Source organism: Giraffa tippelskirchi, chromosome 1, assembly GCF_054371585.1.
Source record: "Giraffa tippelskirchi isolate mGirTip1 chromosome 1, T2T-mGirTip1v1.2.pri, whole genome shotgun sequence".
NCBI classification, from domain to species: Eukaryota; Metazoa; Chordata; class Mammalia; order Artiodactyla; family Giraffidae; genus Giraffa; species Giraffa tippelskirchi.
Window position 1 is genome coordinate 186,668,339 of NC_137275.1, and position 23,722 is coordinate 186,692,060.

General features: G+C 48.3%; 1 protein-coding gene and 1 long non-coding RNA gene across 8 annotated transcripts in view; one reads left to right on the forward strand and one right to left on the reverse strand.

Annotated features, from left to right (window-relative positions):
- Positions 1–23,722, forward strand: part of SLC39A14 (solute carrier family 39 member 14) — a 48,833-nt gene that overhangs the window by 12,748 nt on the left and 12,363 nt on the right. For 2 of the 7 annotated variants that reach the window (XM_081513970.1, XM_081514023.1), the window contains exons 1-3: positions 10,348–10,435; positions 20,057–20,334; positions 22,319–22,505. In XM_081513970.1, the coding sequence (XP_081370096.1) occupies positions 20,071–20,334; positions 22,319–22,505 (451 nt within the window). In that variant the 5' untranslated portion in view covers positions 10,348–10,435; positions 20,057–20,070. Of the gene's footprint in view, positions 1–10,347; positions 10,436–14,352; positions 14,593–20,056; positions 20,335–22,318; positions 22,506–23,288; positions 23,459–23,722 lie in introns of those variants that run through there. The other 5 variants (XM_081513959.1, XM_081514004.1, XM_081513993.1 and 2 more) reach the window with 4 other exon arrangements.
- Positions 6,870–10,233, reverse strand: LOC145514932 (uncharacterized). Its single transcript, XR_014060568.1, has 2 exons — positions 10,163–10,233; positions 6,870–7,318 (listed from the first exon to the last, which is right to left on the reverse strand). It is a non-coding gene; the product is annotated as an uncharacterized LOC145514932 (long non-coding RNA).

Sequence of the window (23,722 nt, forward strand, 5' to 3'; positions counted from 1 at the left end):
AAATGTACAAAGTCACACACTCCCCCAGACTCGGGCCACTAGCCAGAGTGCCCTCAGGGGCAGCCTGACCAGCTCTCAGAGCAGATTCTGTCCCAGTTCCTGTTGCTCCCACCTCAGCCGCCTCCTGACATCCAGGGGTGCCTCCCACAGCAGAGGCCTTGACCGTGGGTAAACCATGGTGTGCATGGCTCTGCCGGCCAGATTGCGCCTCTGACCTTGGCTGCTCACACCACTCCCTCTTCTTGGCGGCAGTGGCCACAAGCCCCTCCCCTGGTGTTTCAGGATGTGTGCAGCTGGCACAAAAAGAGAGGTTGTGAGCAACAGGACCAGACTCGAGTTTCCATGACCAGCTGAGAAATTCTAGAAACCGCCTGTACTTGGGGGTTTCCTTTCCTTTTCTCTGTCTGCCACGGAGAGAAGTTAACATGGTATTCTTGGCCATGTGATCAGATGGTGGCCTGTCCTTGGCACATTTGCTGCTGGGGTGGGGAAGGAAGGCTGCCTGTCTGCACCTCTCCCCCCACCGTCCCTTTTGGATCCTCCACTCCACCTGATGTTCTACTTTCTTTCTTTTTTTTTTTTTTTAATATTCCAACTCCAGATAGACTTCTCTGGCTCTCTGGGGGTGTCTTCAGCTCTATTGATGCTGTAGAAGGGGGTGTCCCTCCCCCTCAAATTGCTAATAGTAGTTTAACTGGGGGTTGAGACCAAAGAACAGAAAGGTTCTAAACTTGAAGACACTGCAACAAGGAGGGGCATGGGAAATGAACACATCATTCAGCAGATATTCTTTGGGATGGAGACTCAGACATAGAGAATAGACTTGTGGATACGGGGGAAAGGAGAGGGAGGGACAAATTGAAAGAGTAATTACACTGAAACATGTACGTTACCATATGTAAAATAGATAGCCAGTGGGAATTTGCTGTATAACACAGGGAGCTCAACCCAGTGCTCTGTGACAACCTAGAGGGGTGGGATGGAGAGAGAAATAGGAGGGAGGTTCAAGAGAGGGGGGCATACGTATACCGATGGCTAATTCATGTTGATGTATGGTAGAAGCTAGCACAATTTTGTAAAGCAATTATCTATCCTCCAATTAAAAAAATAAAAAATTATTAAAGAAAAAAGTTATTCTTTGGGGGTTGTCTGGGTGCCAGGCACTGGACTCTTTGGGCTAGGGGAAGAAAATAGGCCGAGTCTTTCTCCACTATTATGGAGTTTACAGTCAGTAGGAGGAGATAGATAATAAACATGTAAACAAAATGAAAGAAAGAAAACTCTGTTGGATAGTGATATATGTAAATAAAACAGGGTGTTGGGACTTTGAATGCCTTGGGAGCAGGCTTTTTTTTTTTTAAACTGGGTGGCTCTCCATTTTGAGGAGGTGACATCTGAACTGAAACTTGATATGAAGATCTAGGGGAGGGGCATTCTTGGCAGAGGGAATAGTAGGTGCAAAGGCCCTGGGGTAAGAATGCTCTTGATGTGCTAAAGGGACAGAAAGAAGGGTACTGGATCCTAATGAGGTTGGTGGGGTCAGCAAGGGCCAGATATCACAGTGACTTCTAGGCCAGGAAAAGGGATTTAGATTTGATCCCACTTGTTTTTGTTTGTTTGGTTTTTGACTGTAGTGTGTGGCACGCGGGAGTTTAGTTCTCTGACCAGGGATTGAACTCATGCCTGCTGAAGTGGAAGCATGGAATCTTAACTACCAGACCACCAGGAAAATCCCAGATAGGGTTTCACTTGTGCTGGGAGGCCATCAAGGGTTCAAAGCAAAGAAAATGCTGTTATCAGATTTGTATTTTTAAAAAATGACACTTTCATTGAGCTGTACACTTGAAGACTTGGGTGTGTCACATGTGTGTATGTTATACTTTAAAAAGAGAGAAGGGACTCTGACAGTTTGGGGGTAAGTGCCAGAGGAAGCTGAAAGTCTGGTTAAGAGATTTGATTTGATTTTAGTATTTTTATTTCCACCAGCATTCCAGCATTTCCTTCCCTGTCTTTAGATTCAGGCAGTCCTTCCAGATCATCTGGAGGAGAAGTCCTGAAGAATGAATTGTCCTTGAGCAAGTAGCATTCAAAAAGCCGTTATTGAAAGCTTGTGATATACACTTGGCATTACTGTTGCTGTAGTTGATTCACGTTGTGTACTATTCTGTTGTGAGAGTTGGTTAGTTTATTTATCCACTCTCCTGCTGATGGGCTTTTGGGTTGCTTCCAAAGTTTTTGTTATTGTGAATAGTGCTACCACAAGACTTCTCCTGTCTTTTTTTTTTTTTCCCCCTCTCTGTTTGGGTTTGAGAGTCACCCTAACTCAAAGATGTCTGTAGTAGTAATGTTAGTCAATTAGTTGTGTCTGACTCTTTGAGACACCATGGACTGTAGCCCGCCAGGCTCCTCTATCCATGGGATTTTCCAGGCAAGAATACTAGAGTGGGTTGTCATTCTTCTCCAGAGCATCTTCCCGACACAGGGATCAAACCTAGGTCTCTCGCATTGCAAGCAGATTCTTTACCATCTAAGCAAACCAAAGTCAGAAACCCTTTCCAGGTGGCATTCTGATTGTCCCCCTGGGGTTGGGGTTGGCAGTAGAAGATAAGCCTTTAAGTCTGGTTAGAATGTTGATCCCTTTTTAATAGGCAAGCAGTTGGTAGGGGGTGGGGGAGGGCAAGTGGAAATTCATCGTGACGTTAGGGAAGTCACTTACAGTACTGGGTTGTCCAGAGGCTGCCACCTGAGAAGGGGGAGCTTGTCCACGTGGGTCTTCTCTTGGCCCTGATCCATATCTGAGGATGATAGCCAGAGATGTGGTTGCCTTTGTTCTGGAATCCATCTAAATATACTCTTGACAGTCTCTCTTGAGCTCTGGTCGGGCAGAAATGGGGAATCAGGAGGGCAAAGTATAGGAGTCCTTAAGCTGTCCTTCTCACCTTTGAGAAAATGGAGCTTTGAGATGACACTTGTCCTTTCCTGCTCTCGACCCCCTGGCCCTAAATGCTGCATCTTCAGTGCAGTGTATCACCTTGTACTCTCTAGAGAAGTGAGGTGATGTCTATGTACATATGCATTTGTATTTACGTCTTCGTGCAGCAGATCCTCCCAGCCTCCTAGGATTGTTATGAAACAGCTGAGGAAACTAACTGAAAGTATTTGGAGTGTCATTGTGAGACAGTTACAGCATTGAGATGGAGAGGTTGGAGTCAGAGGCGGGTAGGGTGGGGCTTGTGCTGGGAAGGATTTGGAATGGTCCAGAGATGGTACTTTTTCCTACAGTTCATCCTTTTTTTATTTTTGGCTGTGTTGGATCTTCCTTGTTGCTCCGGCTTTTCTCTAGTTGCAGCGAGTGGGAGCAACTCTTTAGTTGCAATGCGTGGACTTCTCATTGCCGTCCGTGGCTTCTCTCGTTGCAGAGCACAAGCTCTAGATTGCTCGGGCTTCAGTAGTTGTGGTGCAGGGGCTTAGTTGCTCTGCAGCATGTGGGATTTTCCTGGACCAGGGATTGAACCCAGGTCTCCTGCCTTGGCAGGCAGATTCTTTACCACTGAGCCACTATGGAAGCCCTATCCTTTTTTTTTTTTTTAAACACATCCAAGCCCTTCACACTTGTGGAGAAAGTGCTTGGAACAGAGGCGGACTGTGTTCAGCTTTCTGACTATTCGTAGAATCAGATGTTAATTAGCCTCCCCAGGCCTGGTTCTGTGGGCGGTGCGGAGATAGAGGGTACAGGGGTGAAAGGGAGCAGAGATAGGTGTTCCGGGTGGATCCCAGGGTCCCCGCCAGAGAGCAGTGGCCGCTGAGGGTGAGAGATGATGGGAGCCTAGTTGGAGGAAAACCCTTGCCTGCCAGGCAGAGGGACTGAACTTTGCTGTTGGTTAGGGGAAGTGATGGAAGGTAGGTATTTTAGCAAGAGAGTGATGTGATCGTTGGAGGGGATGGGATGGAGCGGGTGTTAGTGACCATTGAGACTGGTGCAATGGTTTTGCCTCTGAATCCCAAGAAGAGGGGTCCACACTGGGGAAGCAAAGGATGAGAGAAGGCCTCTCACCTCAGTAATCTCATGGGGACGGCCAGTGTCCTTGGACCAGGGAATGAGCCGTGTGGAAGTTTGGGAAGTGGGCGGGGAAGTGGAGGAAAATGATTCAGGAAAGTCATTACTCAATCTTTCCCCTGTCTCATCACCTTTCTGTCTCTGATTTGGAAATATGGACTTTTCCCCTCTTTTTCCCAATTACCGTCTTTCCTCTGAGAGTAGGACTCATTTGTGACTCATGCTGGTAAATGTTTATGGTCACTGAGAAATCTCAGACCCAAGATGTAGCCTGTGCCTTCCTGCTGGGGCCCTGGGCATGTGCTCACAACACCCACTTTGGGGAATAAAGCTGGTAACCTAACGACCTTCCTCTGAGAGTAGTGATCCTCAGACCTCCGTGTACATCACTGTCCCCTGGAGAGCTTCCTAAAACACAGATTGCTGGGCTCCACCTAGAGCTTCTGATTCAGCAGATTTGGATGGTGCTAAGAATTTTTTCTCCCCCCCCAAAAAAAAAATTGTCTGAAGGTGGGGGGAAGAATTTGTACTTTCAATAGGTTCCCAAGTGATGGTATTGCCTGCTGGTTGTAGAACCATGCTCTGAGAACTACTTTCCTGGAGAAATTATCACGCCCAGGTCAGCATCTCAGCTGTAGAGACTGTTATGGTCAGAGCTTCTGAGGATGAGCGAGGAGACTCGCCCCTGGCTTAAGGATGTGGGTAGGGGAAAATAATGGTGTAGCAGGACGTGATGTGAAGAGCCGACTGATCGGGAGAGACCCTGATGCTGGGAAAGTGTTAGTCACTCAGTTGTGTCTGACTCGTTGCAACCCATGGATTGTAGCCTGCTAGGCTTCTCTGTCTGTAGGATTCTCTAGGCAAGAACACTGGAGAGGGTTGCCATTTCCTTCTCCAGGGAAATCTCCCTGACCCAGGGTTCAAACCCACATATCTCACTTTGCAGGCAGATTCTTTACCATCTGAGCCACCAGGGAAGCCCAGGAATGCTGAGAAAGATTGAAGGCAAAAGGAGAAGGGGCAACAGAGGACGAGATAGTTAGATAGCATCACTGATTCAATGGACATGAATTTGAGCAAACTCCGAGAGAGAGTGGAGGACAGAGGCGCCTGGCCTGCTGCAGTCCATGGGCTCACAGAGTCGGATGAGACTTAGCAACTGAACAACAAACAACAAGGACATGAGGGACAGAGGAAAGGTGGGCTGGCTGCAGGACAGAGAGTCTTTGTGCAGGCTGAGTAGTGGAGCTGACCTGGGGCCCGGCTTCTAGTAGAGAGAGGTTCCTTGCACCAGGGAAACCCAGCCCTGAAACCTCCGCCTGCTGCAGCCACAGGTCCTGTGAAGGCTCACTGTCTAGGAAGAGCCCACCTCACTGCCCAGAGGGCTCAGAGCACTCCCCTTATCCATTTTGGGAAAAAGGGAACATAGGCAACTTCTTGTGAGAGGCCCTTGGTGGCACATTCTGCCCATTGATGCTGCCCAGGAGTTGGAGTTGGCCTATTATAAATGGCCCTCCTGCTACAGCAAGAGAGTTGAAGTATTAGCCTGATAAAGGAAATGATGTAGGGCTGGTTTGGGGAGGATTGTTTTCAAACTCACTTGCACTTTTGGTTACCAGGACAGTGATGTGACTTGTTTCTCTGCTGGTAACTGCTAAAGCAGAGCCTTTTTGGGTCTTTATAGGCTTTCCTTCCCTGGTGGCTCAGTGATAGAGAATCTGCCAGCCAATGCAGGAGATGTGGGTTTGATCCCTGGGTCAGGAAGATGGAAATGGCAAGCCATGACAGTATTCTTGCCTGGGAAATCCCATGGACAGAGGAGCCTGGTGGGCTACAGTCCATGGGGTCACAAAGAGTCAGACACGACTTAGCAACTGAACAACAACAACAGTTCAAGTCTTTAATAGAAAACTGCCAAGCCAGCAGCCCCACGAGGCAGGGAAGCACGCCAGGCTGGGTTGAAGTTGGGAGAACAAAATCTTGCTCTTTAGACCAGACTGGGTACTGTGTTCTCCTTCCTGGGGTCCTAACTCTCTTCTTGCCCACCTCCCCTCTGTTCTCCATACTGCAGCCTGACCAGGATACTAAAAACACAGATCTGCTGGTACCTTAGCTGAAAATGATTGCCACTGCCCTCCAGATGGGTTCAGCCACCTTAACATGGCCTACAGGCCCTTCCCTGTCCTGGCCCCTGCCACATCCTCTTATGTACACCCTGGCCACACCGCACTCTTTAAGTTCTTAGATGTGGCATCTTGGCCGAAGCATCCCAAAGAATGCTACATCTTCCTAGAACATTCCGCCCCATTCCCACCCTATCACTTTTCACCTGGCCCACTTTTACATATCCTTTTGTTGTTGTTCAGTCACTCAGTTGTGTCCGACTCTTTGCGACCCCATAGACTGTAGCATATCAGATTTCCCTGTCTGTCACCATCTCCCAGAGCTTGCTTAAACTCATGACAAAAAGTGGTCCACTAGAAAAAGGAATGGCAAACCACTTCAGCATTCTTGCCTTGAGAACACGTCCAGTAGGTATCAACTAAAATAACGTCCCTTTCTGGAGGCCTCCCCTGACCCCTGACACTAGATTTGACTGTCCTGCTGTATTCTTCAAGCTTCCTTTTCTCCTCATCATGACCTACGGTGGATGGTGTCGATTGGCTTGTTCCCCAGGAATCCACACTGAGGCAGCCCTGGTCCTGGTGTGTTTACTAACAGCACCTCCTTTCACTATTGCGTAATTACTTTGGATAATGAATTATGGTCTAAGCTACTAAATGGAGAGAAAAAACAACACTTTCCACAGACATCTTTCCACTGGAATTCCCAGTGTGACTTGCATTCTACCAGTGAGCCACATTGGATCTAGTCTTGAATATGTGGATATCCTCTTCCTCCTGATGGACCTGGGACATCCATGCACTGGTGTGGATTATGGCAGCTTCCTTGTGCCATTAGCTTCCTGATGGTGGCAGGTCAGGGCGGCAGCTCCTTGGAGGGCTGACTCCACTCTGTGATTTTGGGACTAGCTCCTGGAAGCTCAGTCCAGAGTCTGTTTCTTCCACTCCTCCCATGATTCTCTGGGCCACTTTAATATGTTATACAAAATCTCTTTCTGCTTAAATTGTCTAATTGAACCCCAGTCAGTACACAACCTTTGTCATCACTGTTCTTGTAAGTTGGTTGTTGAATTGTTTGCTTTGCAGCTCTGGGAGGGCAGGTACCAGGCATTCTCCAGCATTATTCTCGGTATGAAATCTGCAGGCAATGAATATTTGTTGAGTGAATGAACTGTTGGAATGAGTTTTTTCAAGTCGCAGGTGTAGCTAGCCTTTTGTTCAATGAATATAAATCATATTGAAGGAATGAAAATTGTTTAGTCTAGAGGAATAAATGGTCTGGACATCTGACTTCAGATGATGTATGAAGGCCCCAAGGCGGTAGGGGTGGGGAAGGGGTTAGAATGTCTGAAAGGAGGCACTAAGTTCTATGTTCATCAAGCTGTAAGGGTGATGCAAGCAGACATTAGTTAGGTGGGAGGCTGGACTTGGCATCTTAGAGCTGAAATTTTCTACTTCTCCCCTCTTGTGTGCCCAGCACTGGTCAAGCATAAGGGGAGGACCCCCTTGCCTTCATGGAACAAAACTCTGTTGGGAAGGCTCCCTAAGAGACCAGATCATTAGGAGTTCAAAGTAGTTGGAGATGAGTTTTCAGAGAGTGGTCCAAGAAGGCTTCCTGGAAGAAGAAGTAATCTGAGACTCGATAGGTTCAAGTCTAGGTGAAGGGATTGGCCTGAGATCTTGGAGGACAGGGAGCAGAAGGAAGAGACCTAAGTCCATGCTGTGTTATGACCTTTAAGCTCTCTTTCATCTATCAGAGTGCCCCTGAGAGGCTGGGCGTTTCATAGCCTAATCATGCTGGGGGCACATGGTAGGTTAGTGGCAGGCCCCAAATTTGAACCCAGGCCTGCCCAACTCCTCATTCTGTCTGATGATCTAGCCACCAGCACATACATTTTACTTATGCATTTGACCCTGAATAAGAAGTTAGGAAGTTCTGCTTCAAATGGGTGATGTAAGCGGTGGTTGTGAGCACCTTGTTTCCTAAGCCACATGCTGGGCCCCGTGGTCTGACAAACAGGAGTGGACTTAGAGGACAACAGGTCAGAATTTTGCAATGGAGTGTCTGGGAAATGTTGATGGATGAATGATGAGAAGAGGGGTGGGGGTGGGGGTGGGGGTCCTGCAGGCTCCTCCTCACCCAGCTGCCTGACTCATTTCGTTGGTTTTGGAAGGCTTCCTTGCTCCGTCAAGCCCAGGCTCTGCTGGGATGGGGAAGCCTGGCAGATGCACAGTTCTCCTCTGCTGGTCCAGCCCTCAGGGCTCAGCGTGTGGTTAAATCAGCCATCCCAGCTGCCTGTGCTGGCTGCCCAGGGCCCCAGTGCTGGTCTCTGCCCTACCCAACCTCCCCCCACAAGCGCTGACACAGTGGGGGCTCAGTAAATATTGGTTGATGCGCGGCAGGCTGCTGGTTCTAATTTTGTTCTCTGCTTCTGGGTCACCACTTTTTTTTTTCCCCCTAACTTTTCTCATCCTGCCTCTTCCAGCACCATGAGGTTTCATGGGGACAGTAAGTGGGCCACCGATTCTAGGTACCCCCTGCCCCACCTCCACCCTGCCGGCTCTCTTGCACTGTCTCTGGAAATCCCCCACGCTGGGTGGCCTCTGGCTGAGCCACAGCCTGAGGCTAAGGTTCTGGGAGTGTGAGCTGGAAGCAGAGAGCACATCCTTTTAGGGATATAGGAGAGCGGTTAGGTGGGAGGGCCAGGGGAGGCCGGAGAAGAATGGGCCTGTTGAGCCCTGGGCCTCTTGGGCAAGGCGAGGGACTGGCTTTAGGCTGTGATAGTTGCACTATATTTCAGAGGGGTTTTGGCTTGTCCGAGAGGGGAGTGGCTTCCTTTTCTTTTGGTGGGTGGGAAGGACCACAGGCTGGGTAGTTTTTCTCAGAACTCCAGAGACCCTGTAGGGGGTCTTGAGCACCATGCTGTGAGACTGTTGTTTTTCTCATGAAGTCTATTGAGACTGACACAGAGGACTGTATCATTATTAGCCTGACCATGAGTGCTGGGAGAACACTAATTATTTATAGAACACTTAGCAGGTTTTGTACTCAAGTTATTAATTTTACAGGTTCTAGGTTTTGTGCCATACTTAGAAAATTTACCCAACTCCTTGATTATAAAAATAATTACCCATGTTTTCTTGTATTGTTGTACCTACACAATGCATTGGGACACATCAGTGATGCATTCTAAAAAGTGAGGGGAAAAACCCAAACACTCCAAATCCCACCACTCAGAAATAGTCATCACTAATATTAGATGAACATTATTCCAGACAGTCTTCCAGGCATGCTTACAGATAAATGGATATAGAGAAATAGACATAAATGCTCCTGTAACATAGGGGAATGACAAATTAGGAGACTGGGATAAACATATATGCACTGCTGTATATAAAACATAACTAATAAGGACCTACTGTATAGCACGGGGAGCTCTACTCAGTATTTTGTAATAACCTGTATGGGAAAAGGATCTGGAAAAGAATGGATATATATATATATATTATGTATAACTGATATAACTGATTCACTTTGCTGTACACCTGAAACTAACACATTATAAGTCAATGATACTCCAATAAATTTTTTTTAAATACTCCTATAAAAAGAATATTAAAACTTTCCTGAATGTAACTGAAGAAAAAGAAACTGTGGTAAATTTAAAGGAATTATTAAGCTGTGAAGAAACATGTCTTTCACAAGAGAGATGATTTGCTAAAAGACCCCAAAAGAGGCTTAAGAAAAAAAAAACAAACTTGAGTCATATCTATAATTACTTGTTTCCATTTTAGACAGTATTTATTGACTCTGCTATGAAAAATGAGGGCATCAGCATTTCCACATTTTTTTCCTATCTCCTTATCTCTTAATTGTGTTAATTCTATTATTAAATTGTCTGTGATTATAACATTTAGATTCTGTCCTGTAACTTTAATCCCCATAGTTTTTAATTCTTATTTGAAGGATTTTAAAGCTTACCTATGGTCTTTGTATTCCTGGAGCCCTTCATTTTTGTTTTTCCAATGAAATTTTTCTTTTTGTTGTTGTTTAGCAACGAAGTCATGTCTGACTCTTTGTGACCGCATGGACTGTAGCCCATCAGTTGCATTTCATTATCATGTCATTCCCCCACTCCCCACCCCAGGAAGGGAACTGAAATCTCTGACTTATTTCATGCTTGACAATTTCTGTTTGTTGTTTTTACCAAATCTGTAAGATGCTGGACATCGCAGCTGGGAATAATATTCATTGGTTTGTATTTTCTTTCTCTAAGAATTATATAAACTTTGTTACACTTCTGATACTAAATGTATGGAGAAGATGAAAGCAGTCAGAATTTTCTGCCCCTTAAGTTTTAGTATATCTCACAATTTTTGGAAGACAATACTTGGGGCAGGGGAAAGTTTCTTCTGGTGGCCTGGAAGAAGCTTCTTTAAGTTCAGTAACTTAGCTGGGCAAAGTCCCAGTGTTGAACCCTCTGTGTGAAATTTTTGTGAAGTACTGTGTGTTGTTTCGATCATCAGATTCTCTTTTTCCTGCCATTTCAGGGAAATCCTGTGGTTTTTTATCTTTGAACATATCTTCAGTTGCAGTCTTGGGTTCTCTATTTCGAGCACATCGGGAATAACAGTTATCCCGACATTGGTGTCATGTCGTCACTGCATGCTTTCATTTGTCTTTTCCATCCACCTTCACTTTGCTTACCTCAAACCTTTTGTCAGTATTTCCATTTGAAATTCCTGGCAGAATTTAGTTCTCTGTTCATTATAATCTATGTATTAGTTCATCAGTGATGTTTTCTTGGTCTGTTTTTTGCTAAGCCCGCATCTCCTTTTGTTTTCTTCCCACCTTTGAGCCCTGGTTTTATTGCATGAGTGTTCTAATTGACTGGTTTCACAGAGTGAGGCTATAGTGAGGGGTTGCTGTCTCTGGAGTGGTAGTCTCCTTTCTGTCGACATGTCGACATCTTTGGCCTGCTGTCTCTTCTCATCGTGTTCATGCCAGTGCTTTTCAGCTCTGTTGGCTCTAAAATAAGGCAGTGACTTTCTTCCCACCACGTCGAAGCGAGTTTGTCCCCCTCCTCAACGACAGCAGTACCAGGGGCCGAGTATTTGTGGAGTGTTCTCTGTGGAGCCTGAGTTAGACAGGTGGCCAGATTGGGCCTCTGTTCTGGGACTTTGGTGGCTCCCTGGTGGCAGGGTTCAACCCTGGGTTACTGGGGAGGTGCTCCGTCGTGCTGAAGGAGGAAGAGGGCCCACTGCAGTTGGACAGTTTCCCCAATTCAGCCTGTGGCCTTGCAGCCCTTACTTCCCTTAGGGGGAGTCGGCCCATTGTTCTTGTTCCCCTGTCACCCGCTTCTTTGTTTTCCAGCACCTTTTCCCACTACTCCCCACTGGAAGGGGAAGAAGACTTGGCGGCAGGTTGCCTGTCTCTGCATCTGGGGAGGGTTAGTGAGAATCCTCCTGCTTCCTCCAGGCCCAGCCAGGGCCGGGAGACGAGCCACGAGTGGTGCCTCCTGCATTCCTTTCCTTGCTCTGGTTTGGAAGTTATTATATCAGATTATGCCTCTTTCCTTGTTTGCTTGCTTTTGGTAACTTTGGTGGGGTGTGGGGGAGGAGGCTTGCTTTTTATTATTATTTTTTAACTCAAAAGTTAATTATCAGGAGATGGAAAAATCATGACTCCATTTCAATTCCCCATCTTAATTCCAAAATCTTTATTTTTATATAGTGTTTCAACATACATTAGCTTTCCTAATACACAAAGCTCTGAATTTGCTTTCCTCTGTCCAGAATAAGGAAACTGACCTAGTGAGATCAGTGAGACACTTGTTCAGCTGTTCAGTGGTGTCTGACTCTTTGCAACCCCATGGACTGCAGGATGCCAGGCTTCCCTGTCCTTCATTATTTCCCGGAGTTTGCTCAAACTCATGTCCATTGAGTCTGTGATGCCATCCAACCATCTCATCCTCTGTTGCCCACTTCTCCTCTTGCCCTCAGTCTTTCCAAGCATCAGGATCTTTTCCAGTGAGTCAGCTCTTCGTATCAGGTGGCCAAAGTATTGGAGCTTCAGCATCAGTCCTTCTAGTGAATATTCAGGGTTGATTTCCTTTAGGACTGACTGGCTTGATCTCCTTTCTGTCCAAGGAGATCAAGAATCTTCTCCAGCACCATAGTTCAAAAGCATGCATTCTTCAGCATTCGGCCTTCTTTATGATCCAACTTTCACCTCAGGACATGACTACTGGAAAAACCATAGCTTTGACTAGACAGACCTTTGTTGGCAAAGTGATGTCTCTGCCTTTTACTTGAGGTACTTGGGGTCACTGCATATTGGGCCCCTTCCCCCAAGCGCAGTGGTCCTTCTGTTGCTGAAGCTGGCACTCTCCTGGTTACTAGCACCCGTGACTCGGAAGACAAACACCAGGGTTTCTGAGTCCTCAGGGCCTCCACCTCCACCCTGAGGCCTGGCTTCATCTTTGGTCTGCAAGTTTCAGGGGTTTTTATACACCTGTCCTGAGGTATAGGCGTATAAAACATATATAGTCGTATATATGTCCTCTTGGCTCACCCAGACCACCTGCGTCTGTTCATCCCTCAATAGTTAGCCTTTTGTGAGGAGTGTCCACTGGGGAGACATTCCTATTAGGCTGACGTGTCACAGTCCTAGAATGGGGTGAGGAGGGGGATTGGAGGAAGAACAGTCTATGTGACCATTTTCTGTAGCAAAGAGCTGGCAGTGGAGGGCATTGGTGGGGAGAACCCCCGGGAGGTGGGGGTTGGTGGCAACTGTCTTGTGGTTAGTAGTTGGGTCGCTAATGCTCACAGCCCTGGAGGATGTGCTAAGGCCATGGATACCTCAGAGACCACCCCCCCACCCCCCACTGCTGTTTATCCACAAGAGGAATGTAAGAGAACTCGATGCCTTTCTTCTTCTTTTTAAAAAATATTTATTTATTTTATTTGGCTGTGTTAGGTCTTAGTTGGTGCATGTGGCATCTAGCTCCCTGACCAGGGATCAAACCTGGGCCCCCTGCGTTGGGAATGTGGCGTCTTAGCCGCTGGGCCACCAGGGAAGTCCCCTCGATGCCTGTCATTGCATCCTTTGAATTTCAGATGAGAAGGGGACGGTTGAGATGGCTGAAGATGATTCATTTAGGCCACTCAGTAGTGCAGCCGAGGACTTTGGGAGCCATCCTTCCTATCACTGTCTCCTCCCTCTTTCCCCTGCTCCCTCACCTGCACCTCCTTTTCTACCCGTCCAATCACCTTGGTCCTTCTTTGGTATGAACCACCCATCTTTTCCCAGTTTTAACTGAAGTGCTTTGTAAAAGCACCCATTTCCAACTGCCCTTGCATACATGCTGCCCCTTGGCCTGTCTTACAATACACTGTGCTCCCACATGGCCTGTGCTTTTGGGGCACCAAGCAGGCATAGGGCAGGTAGGGTCCCAAACACATCCTTTGCCTGTTTCCTGTGGCTCACCAGGTGGCCTTGGAAATGGCTGTGCCTTAGCCAAGTTTATCTCTGGGAGCACTAGATCTTACCTTCCATGTTCCGTTCCTCAGCCCAGAGGAATCTTAGAGGGAGAACAGTGGGCTGTGTGGCCAACTCGTGATCAGGGAAGGGAGTGGATGTTAGAAGGGCCAGCGGCTCCCAGGCCCCCCAGGTCTCTGTTGCCCATTTTGCTCACATCAGTGTCCAGCCTCTGGACCAAGCAACACGGCAAGGCACTACTCTGTCCACACAAGGAGAAGTAAATGTTTGCTCATCTCTGAGACGGAGTGGGCATGGGAAAAGTGTGGCATGGTAAATGTAACAGCGAAGCATGCTACAGGACAGAGTGCTGCATCCAGGATGAGGTGCTTCTGGGCCACGTGAAAGGACGATGGATGGGCAGGTAAAATCCTGGCTGAGCCTCCTCCAAGGAGGGAAGGAGCTTCTGAACTTCCAGAGGGTCCAAGAGCAAGTGTGTCCTGTTGACTCTCATTCTTCCCCCACCCCCCCCTGGGGGGAGGGTTAGGTCTGGCGCCTTGAAGACAGACCTAAAGCACTAAAGTAATTTACTTCTGTGAACCTGAGCCAAGTGAACAAAGGGGTGGAGAGACTCCAGCTTCTGTTCAGTGGGGGAGCCTGGTCCTTTGAGCCAACAGCATACTCGAGCCTTTGTCTCTGCAGCTTGTTTTTAATGCCTGGCCCCACTTGCTCTTCTTGCTCCTCCTGGAAGGAAGGTGGCCCTGGGGGCGGCTGGCTCAGCTCCCTGGGGGGAGGGCCAGGTGGGGGGGAGCAGCCCACCTGGGACTGCCCATTTCCATGCCCTTAATAGAATGGGCTTGAGCTTCCTCCTGCAGCCAGGGCCACGCATCGAGGACCCCTGCCCAGCCTCACCATCCAGCCACTCCAAGAGTGTATGTATTTTCTTCCTCTCTTCTTTGTTTCCTCCTAAGAATCTCTTATAAAGTTTTTTTTTCCCCCTTAGAATAACTTCAGTGTCCATTGGAGCAGAAAGCTCCCCTCATGTGTCTGCCAAAAGGCCAGGGTCACTTGGGTTTGAAGTGTCTTTAGTGACTCCAGGATCCCTGGACCAAGACTTTTTACTACCCTCCAGTTGTTTGTAGATTCTCCTCTGACTCTCAGGTGGATTGGGGCGGGGTGGGGGGCATGTCTGGCGTGAGGGCCAGGCAGGAGGGCTCTGCCATCACCCACTCTTGGCTGCCATGGTTGGGGCTACTAGGTTCCTTAAAGAGCAGATGCTGAGTAGACGCTTACCTCGACATGAATGCCCATCCAGGTACAATTACAGTATCTTGAGCCTCTCACCCTTGGAGTGTTTTTGCATGTCTCTTATTTCTTTCTTTAAAAAAAAAAAAAAATTTGCTTATTTGGCTGTGCCGAGTCTTAGTTGTGGCACATGGGGTCTTCATTCTTTGTTGAGGCATGTGGGATCTAGTTCCCTGACCAGGAATTGAACCCCAGACCCCTATATTGGGAGCATGGAGTCTTAGCCACTGGACCACCAGGGAGGTCCTGTGTCTCTGTCATTTCTAAGTATTCTAAAGTTGCTGCAGATTAATTGGATTGCTTGGTTTTTGGGGGTGGAGTAGCTAAAAGCAAAGATAACTTTACTGGGGAAGCCAACAGTCTTGGGGAGAAGCTGGACTCCTGTTCCAAAAAACCAAATCCCCATTTGTTGATCAGGGAGCAAGAGATTTTAAAGGGGAAATTTCAGGAATGCACTGGTAGGGAGGGGTGGCTACATACAGAGGGGCACAGTCACCTTGAAATGTTCATGTGGTGGTCTGATCAGTGTCATCTTGGCTATTTTGCTGCTGCTAAGTCACTTCAGTCATGTCCGACTCTGTGCGACCCCACAGACGGCAGCCCACCAGGCTCCTCCGTCCCTGGGATTCTCCAGGCAAGAGTACTGGAGTGGGTTGCCATTTCCTTCTCCAATACATGAAAGTGAAAAGTGAAAGTGAAGTCGCTCAGTCGTGTCCGACTCCTAGCGACCCCATGGACTGCAGCCTACCAGGCTCCTCCATCCATGGGATTTTCCAGGCAAGAGTACTGGAGTGGGTTGCCATTGCCTTCTCCCTTGACTGTTTTAAGTACAGTTAATTTTCAATTCCAAGGTCAGTTTGTTCCCATTTCCTTGAGGTAAACTCTCAAGATTGTGTAAGATGGAGCAACTATGTCATGGCTAAAGTCTAGTCATGATTTAGTCAACTTCTTCCATTTGGTGGGGGCTCCAGTATTAAAGGATATGGCTCAGATTATGATCTGTAGCCCTTGCATGCGTGCGTGCTAAGTCGATTCTGTCATGTCCATCTCTTTGCAACCCTATGGAGTGTAGCCCACCAGGCACCTCTGTCCAAGTGATTCTCCAGGCGAGGATACTGGAGTGGGTTGCCATGTCCTCCTCTATGGTGCATTGCTTGATTTGAAACTTGTAACATGACATGGCCTGTCCCCTGAGACACACTTGGGCAGTTTCCCTCCACAAGTCTTCAGGGCATCTTACACCTGGGTTTGGGGTACTTACTGGGACTCGTAGAAACTGGGGTAGATCTGCCCAGAGACACACAGGCTTTGGTAGCTTCTCCACGAGACCTGGGGCATCTATGTGTGTGTCTCCACACAGCAAGGACAGTGGTTAAGTGCGCCCTGACTTTAGTGTCACTCAGACCCGGCTTCAGATCATGAAAATTTGATTTCTGGCTTCACTGGTCTACTTACTGGCCATGGGTCATGCTCCCTAATCCCTAAACCTCATCTGTTGTTGAGTCGCTGAGTCAGTCCAATTCTTTGCAACCCCATGAACTGTAACCTTCCAGGCTCCTCTGTCCATGGTTTTCTTTAGGCAAGAATACTGGAGTGGGTTGCCATTTCCTTCTCCAAGGGAACCTTCCCGACCCAGGGATCAAACTCATGTCTCCTGCATTAGCAGGCAAATTCTTTACCACTGAGCCACCAGCTGCTAAGTCACCTCAGTCGTGTCCAACTCTGTGCAACCCCACAGATGGCAGCCCAGCAGGCTCCGCTGTCCCTGGGATTCTCCAGGCAAGAACACTGGAGTGGGTTGCCATTTCCTTCTCCAGTGCATGAAAGTGAAGTCACTCAGTCGTGTTCAACTCTTAGCGACCCCATGGACTGCAGCCTACCAGGCTCCCCCATCCATGGGATTTTCCAGGCAAGGGAAGCCCTCATTTGTTAGGCAAGGATAAGTGTTCTACCTTCTCTTAAAGGCATTGGTGAATGTCAGAAGGAAGGGAAGTCGCTCAGTCGTGTCCGACTCTTTGCGACCCCGTGGACTGTAGCCTACCAAGCTCCTCCGTCCATGGGATTCTCCAGGCAAGAATACTGGAGTGGTTTGCCATTTCCTTCTCCAGGGGATCTTCCCGACCCAGGGATCGAACCCAGGTCTCCTGCATTGGAGGCAGACGCTTTAACCTCTGAGCCACCAGGGTGAATGTCAGATGCTTCAGTAAAGTACTGGGACCGCTAGCAGCTTATCTCATCAGCTCTTTGCCTCCCCTTTCCTAAACCCATGCAGCCCTCCCAACTTCATTTTAACAGCACTGCGCATGCCTTAGACAAATCCCACTATGGTCTGGCAGAGAACAGACTTGTTTGTACAGTGGGGTTTAGCTATTTTAGACTAAGATCCACCCTGCTAACTAACCATGATTTAACTTTGGTGCTTGGTAAAGATTTGAGAGTTTGTAGTCCCAAAATAGCACTTTTATAAACTACCCTCTTGGCTGGTGCCTAATCCATTCACTGGTGTATATTCACTGGAGTGATGGTTTACGTCCCAGATTCTGTTGTGTGCCTTATGTGTGGGTCCTAGAGCCTGGAATGTCCCAGCTATGCTTGCAGTTGAAACTTGTGTCATGTGTGCGTTGCAGGCCTGGTGCAAAGCCAGCCACAGTGCTTCCTTTGGCAGCTTAGTATCTGACTGAGAGGGAATCGAAGTGGGGGAACCCTGCTAATGATTAGTCATATAATCATCATAGCCCTGTTTTATTGAATGCTCTCTTGCATCTAGTCACTTGCCAAAGCTCATGTCATTAAGTTTTCACAATAGTCCAATGATGTGGGTACCAATTTTATAGATGAGAAAACCGAGGTGTGGAGAGAGGCTATGCAACTTGGCCAAGGTCACTTCTGGGAATCAGCGGCATGAAAATTCAAGCTGTCTTTTGACCCTGAGGGCCATGGTACACTGCATCACTGCTCACAGTGATGCTAGAATGTTGACTCTGGTTAAATAACTTGCCCAAGATCACACAGCTGGTAAATGGCAGAGTTGGGCTGCAAACAGGCCTGCCGTTACCCACTCTGCTCTGGTGCCTCTGTCCACAGCAGGCACTGTGCCAGAGCCCTGGGTGCCCAGGGAGACGTGGAAGTGACTGAAGCACCCGGGTTCCTGGGCCCCAGATTAAATAGGAGGCTTACTTCCCCCTCCTGGTATTTGTTTATTTCACAAATTAAATTATAACTCTACTAAGGGAAATGATTAACTAAAGAAAACTTGTCAGTTGTGCTACCAGAAGGTTTCATTTTTCTCTGTTCTTTCTCAGTTCTTAACTCTGTTTACATAATTGTTCCACTTCTTTATTTAATGTTAAACTCACAATTCAGCTTCTTATCGCTGCATACTGTTCCGTGAAATCGATATAATTCACTTGACCACAACACGTCTTTCTGCCAATGACTTTTTTATTTGGGGATTGCTTCTATTAGTGTAAATTCTAGAAGAAGTAGAATTATTAAAGGATTGAGATACATTTATTATCATATAACTTTTCCAGAGTCATTTAGATAGCCACCGGAAGTATCTTCTTCTGTTGTTTAACCTCACTGACATTTGATTTTATGTCTTTTTTAAAAAATGTTTTGCTATTTTAATAAGTAGCTAAGTAGCACCCTCCATCTTTTAAATTTGTATTTTTAAGCCAGGGAGACCAAGTTTTGGGGTTTTTTTGTTTTTTTGTTGTTAATTGGCTGTACTGGGTTTTCGTGCGGGCTTTCTCTAGTTGGGATCGAGTGGAGATTGCTCACTAGTTGTGGTGCAGTGGCTTCTCTTGTTGTGGAGCATGGGCTCTAGGGCATGCAGGCTTCAGTAGTTGTGACTCACCAGCTTAGTTGCCTTGAGGCATGTGGAATCTTCCTGGACCAGGGATCAAAAAGCCATGTCCCCTGCCTTGGCAGGAGGATTCTTAACCACTGGACCACCAGGGAACTCCAAGGCTAGTAGTTTTCATATTGGTTCCCTAATTTAAGTAGTGTAGAAATAACTCTTTGGCATGTTTGATGGTGTATATTTTCCCCACTCTACTTCCTTCCACCTTTTCATTGACTTTTCATTTTTTTAGATTTTTCCTTTGAAGAATTTCAAACATATACAAAAGTAGAGAGAGTAGTATAATGAATTCCCATCACTTAGTTCCAACAGTTGTCAACTCATGCCTAATCTTATCTCATCTGTACTCTACTGCAAATATTCCCTCCTTTGTTATTTTGAAGCAAAATCCCAAGTAAGATACTTAATCCATGATAATCTCAGTATCTCTAAAAAGATACAGACTTTAAAAGAAAAACATAACCACATGACTTCCCTGGTGGTCCACTGGCAGAGTTCACCTGCCAGTACAGGGCACCTGGGTTCCAACCCTGGTCTGGGAAGATTCCACATGCAGTGGGTAAACTAAGCCTGTGCACCACAACTGCTGCGCCTGCGCCCTCGAGCCTGTGCTCTGCAACAAGAGAAGCCACCTTCATGAGAAGCCCACGCACTGCAACTAGATAGTAGCCCTCTGCTTGCGGCAACTAGAGGAAATCCATGTGTAGCAAGGAAGGCCCAGCACAGCCAAAAAACAAAGTTAATTTAAAAAAAAAACACACATAGTTTTTCTTTCCCTTTTTTTAAAAATTATATATAATTATTTGGCTGTGCTGTTTCCTAGTTGTAGCACCAGAGATCTTCAGTCTTTGTTGTAGCATGCAAACTCTTAGTTGTGGCATGTGAACTCTTAAGTTCCAGTGGTGGCACGTGGAACCTAGTTTCCTAACCAGGGATTGAACCTGGACCCTCAGCACTGGAAGCCCGGAGTCTTAGCCATATGGACCACAAGAGAAGTCCCTACTTTTTAAAAATTTAGTCAGACCTGTTGAATTTGTTTTTATTTTCTGTTACAAAAGAAGGATTGTTCTCAAAAGTTAGGCAGAGACTTAGAGAAGGGGTGAAGGGTCAGCTTTGGTACTGGTTGGATCCAGAGTCTGAGGAGAGACCCTCCTGTCTGGAGCGACCCTGTGGGTCTGGTATGGAAGGAAAGAGTGGGTCTCTCACCTGGCTCTTTGCTCTTGCAGGCTCATCTGTCACCATGAAGCTGCTGTGCCCAGCCCTCCCCAGCTACTTCCTGCTGACCCTGCTCAGCATGTGGACAGCTGCTTCTGAGGCTCGTGCTGTGTCCACAGAGATGCCCACCATCAGTGCAGCCTCTTTTCTGCAAAACCTCATGCATCGCTATGGGGAGGGTGACAGCCTTACCCTTCAGCAGCTGAAGGCCCTGCTCAACCACCTGGACGTGGGAGTAGGCCGGGGCAACATCTCCCAGCCCGTGCAGGGCCCGAGGAACCTCTCAACGGTAAGGCCCTCAGCTCCACCTGGCACTAACTCTACCCTTTCGAGGTTCACAGTCTAGGTGGGGGCCAGGTGAGCCTTGATGACAGAGCAGAGGGGCCACTGCTTGCCCTGCAGTCTGGGTCAGCTGGTCTGAGACTCCAGCTGTACCTCACAACCTTCTCCATGGATGCTTTGAAACCCTCAGCCCAGGACAGCCATGTAGTAGGGGCTGCCTGCCATCCAGACCCTGCTGCAGAGCTATACTGGGAGCTCCTGGAACTGCTGCTAGGCTGGAGCTCCTGGGTCAGCTTGTGTTTCTAATAGAGTTTTTGCAAAGCCCTTTGCCCATCATCCTGGGTGAGCCTCAAAGTACCTCCAGATGCAGGTGGCAGATCTTCATTATATCCTGTATACAGTGAGATGGGCTTCCATGGTGTCTTAGACAGTAAAGAATCCACCTGCCAATGCAAGAGATGCAGGTTCAATCCCTGGGTTGGGACAATCCCCTGGAGAAGGAAATGGCAACCCACTCCAGTATTCTTGCCTGGAAAATCCCATGGACAGAGGAGTCTGGCAGGCTACAGTCCATGGGGTTGCAAAGAGTGGAACATGACTGAGTAACTAAGCAACAACAATATACTGGGATACTAAGGGACCCACAGTGAGTTCTGCAAGGACCAGGATTAAGACTCGGGTGTTTTGGCTTCTGATTCTCTCTTCTGTCTTCTATGTCATCTTGGCCAATCAGAGTCTGAGGCCATATGTGGCAGCCAAACATAAGTCACCCCACGATGTCTTTATACATCTACTCTGTTCCCTGTGCTGAGTGTTCTGAGAAAGACAGAAAAAATGAGTCATCTTCAGGGAGTTTACTGTTCAGATGGGGAGCTCAACCAACCAAGGACAGAGTTAGCTGATACTCAAATGAAGTGTTAAGATGCTGTGGGTTGGAGAGTCATTTTTGGATTCAGAAATGACAGGATCGGGTGAGTATGGGCTCACTGGTCAAGGAAGTTTTGTGGGTGGGGTGTCCTGGAGCTTCACCTTGAAGGAGAGCAGAGTTCAGAGAGGCCAAGTGGCCAGAAGTGGGGGACCATGTGGCGTAGATGTGGAACCAAGAGGGCGTGGCACACCTCTGAGTCAGAGGGGAGCCTGCCCCGGGTTGGGAGCTCATGCAGCCTGACCCCAGCGGCCTTCTGGTGCAGCACAAGGATCTTGGGGGTCACCAAGTCCAGCCCTCAGCTTTGTAGGCCCAGGAAACCCTCCTTCATCAGCCCTCACAGAGGGCTGGCTCATAAGACACAGATCCACGTAAAACCACACTCAGCAAAAGACTGACGTGTGAGTGTCTAATTAGAAGTGAAATGGCAGTGTTTCAGGGGAATGGTATGTGAGAACCACTTACCTGATGCCTCCCAGGGAACTGAGAGCCCAAGCCCACTGGGCAGCCCACACCTCTCCCTGGCAGACCCTGAATCTTCAGGTACCCCTCCACCCTTCCCCAGTCTCTGCCAGCACATTCTGCAGGCTACAGACATTACTGCACATGGCCCAGGAGACCCGTGTTCCCCGTAGACACCTGTGCTCAGTGGCTCTGGAGAAGCATCTGAAATCTGCATTTTACTATAACAGCTCCTGGGGCTGTTGTGATGTGGAGCCAGATTGGGTATCTGGGAGAAACTGCATCTTCAGGTATGCACACAGAGGCGTGTTTTCCAGCAGCCGCACCCTGGTCATAACGATTGGAATTCAGTTGTTTCCTGAACTTCTGGGTAGCCATTCATAGATGGGCATGTGGAAGGCATGTCTGGGTAGCCAATCTCTTAAGATTACTTATCAGTGTTTTAAGTTTAGGGACTACTTTGCTCTCATCCTTGGCAATTAGCCTGCAGATTCCATGAAAGTTAGCCAGGTCCGTCTTCTATTCTTCATCTTGGAAGGCTCCTCAGGGGCAAGGTGTGACCTTGGGTCCCAATAGGCTTTCTGCCCCTCCCTCTTGGTTTCAGTGCTTCAGTTCTGGAGAACTCTTTGCTGCCCACAACTTCAGCCACCAGTCGCAGATCGGGGAGCGTGAGTTCCAGGAGTTCTGCCCCACCATCCTCCAGCAGCTGGACTCCAGGGCCTGCTCCTCCGAGAACCAGGAGAATGAGGAGAACGAGCAGACGGAAGAGGGGAGGCCCAGCTCGGTGGAAGGTGAGCCGGGACAGGGAGGCAGGGCCTGGTGTCCGTGTTTGTCAGCACAGGGACCGCCGGGCTGATCAGATAGAGCAGTTTGCTGAATGATTAACAGGTTATCCTCCTCTTATCATCGTCAGGAGGGGTGAATTGAAGTAATGTCTAAACTGATATCTCCCATGCTCACGAGACCAGTTCAGCACATCACCAGGCTGAGCAGTGTGGCTGGTGAGCGGTCAGTGTGGGGCTTTTGGACCACTTCCCTTTTGGTTTTCATTAAACTACCAGGGGGCCAATGCCTTGGTTTTTTGAGTTTAGCATTTAAGGCCTTTCACAGTCTGCCCTCGTCCCACTTCATCCCACCTACCTTCCTCCTCTGGCTGGACCTCTGCTGCAGCCATAGTGGTTCACGTGTGTGCACATGGCTCCCTTGGTCCTGGATCGAGCCCCTGCGATCCTGTCCTGCTGGTGTGAGCTGCCGGCATTTGGTACCTGGCACATGCCACCTGTGTCCTGCCCCATGTCATTATTTAACTCCTGTGGTCTTTAGCCTTTCATGGGTTCACCTGCCCCTCCATCTGAAAGGTAAGCTGGTTTGGATAGCAACTTTGGTGTATGTTTTCAGGCTTCTTCACAGCACCCAGCACGAGACACTCGGCAAGCATTTACTGATGGGCTGGCGGAACTCCGTCTGCCCTGGTTGCAGCTGAGTTCAGAATGGGGGGTTGTACGCACCCCCAGCAGCAAGAGCACCTCCGCCCACAGTAATGGCGGCCCTCGTCTGTTCTTGTTCCTCCACAGTGTGGGGCTTCGGTTTTCTCAGTGTCTCACTGATTAACCTGGCCTCTCTCCTGGGAGTCCTCGTCCTGCCCTGCACGGAGAGAGCGTTTTTCAGCCGCGTGCTCACTTACTTCATCGCCCTGTCCATTGGAACACTGCTCTCTAACGCGCTCTTCCAGCTCATCCCAGAGGTGCAGTAGAATGGAAGCGTGCGCGTCCTCTCTCCCCGGGGCATCCTTGCCCCAACCTGTGCTCCAAGGCCCCTGACAGCCGCCACCCGAAACATTGATGTCTTCTTCTAGTCAAGTGACCCGAATGACTTCTGCCTCTGAATCTCCAGGGCCTCCTGTTACTCCTGGGGCACCCAGGTCGGCCTCTGGCCTCTTCAGGGGTTGTCAGATGCAAGGCTGTTAGCACTCACCCCCATCACCACCACCACACCATGACCATGCTGG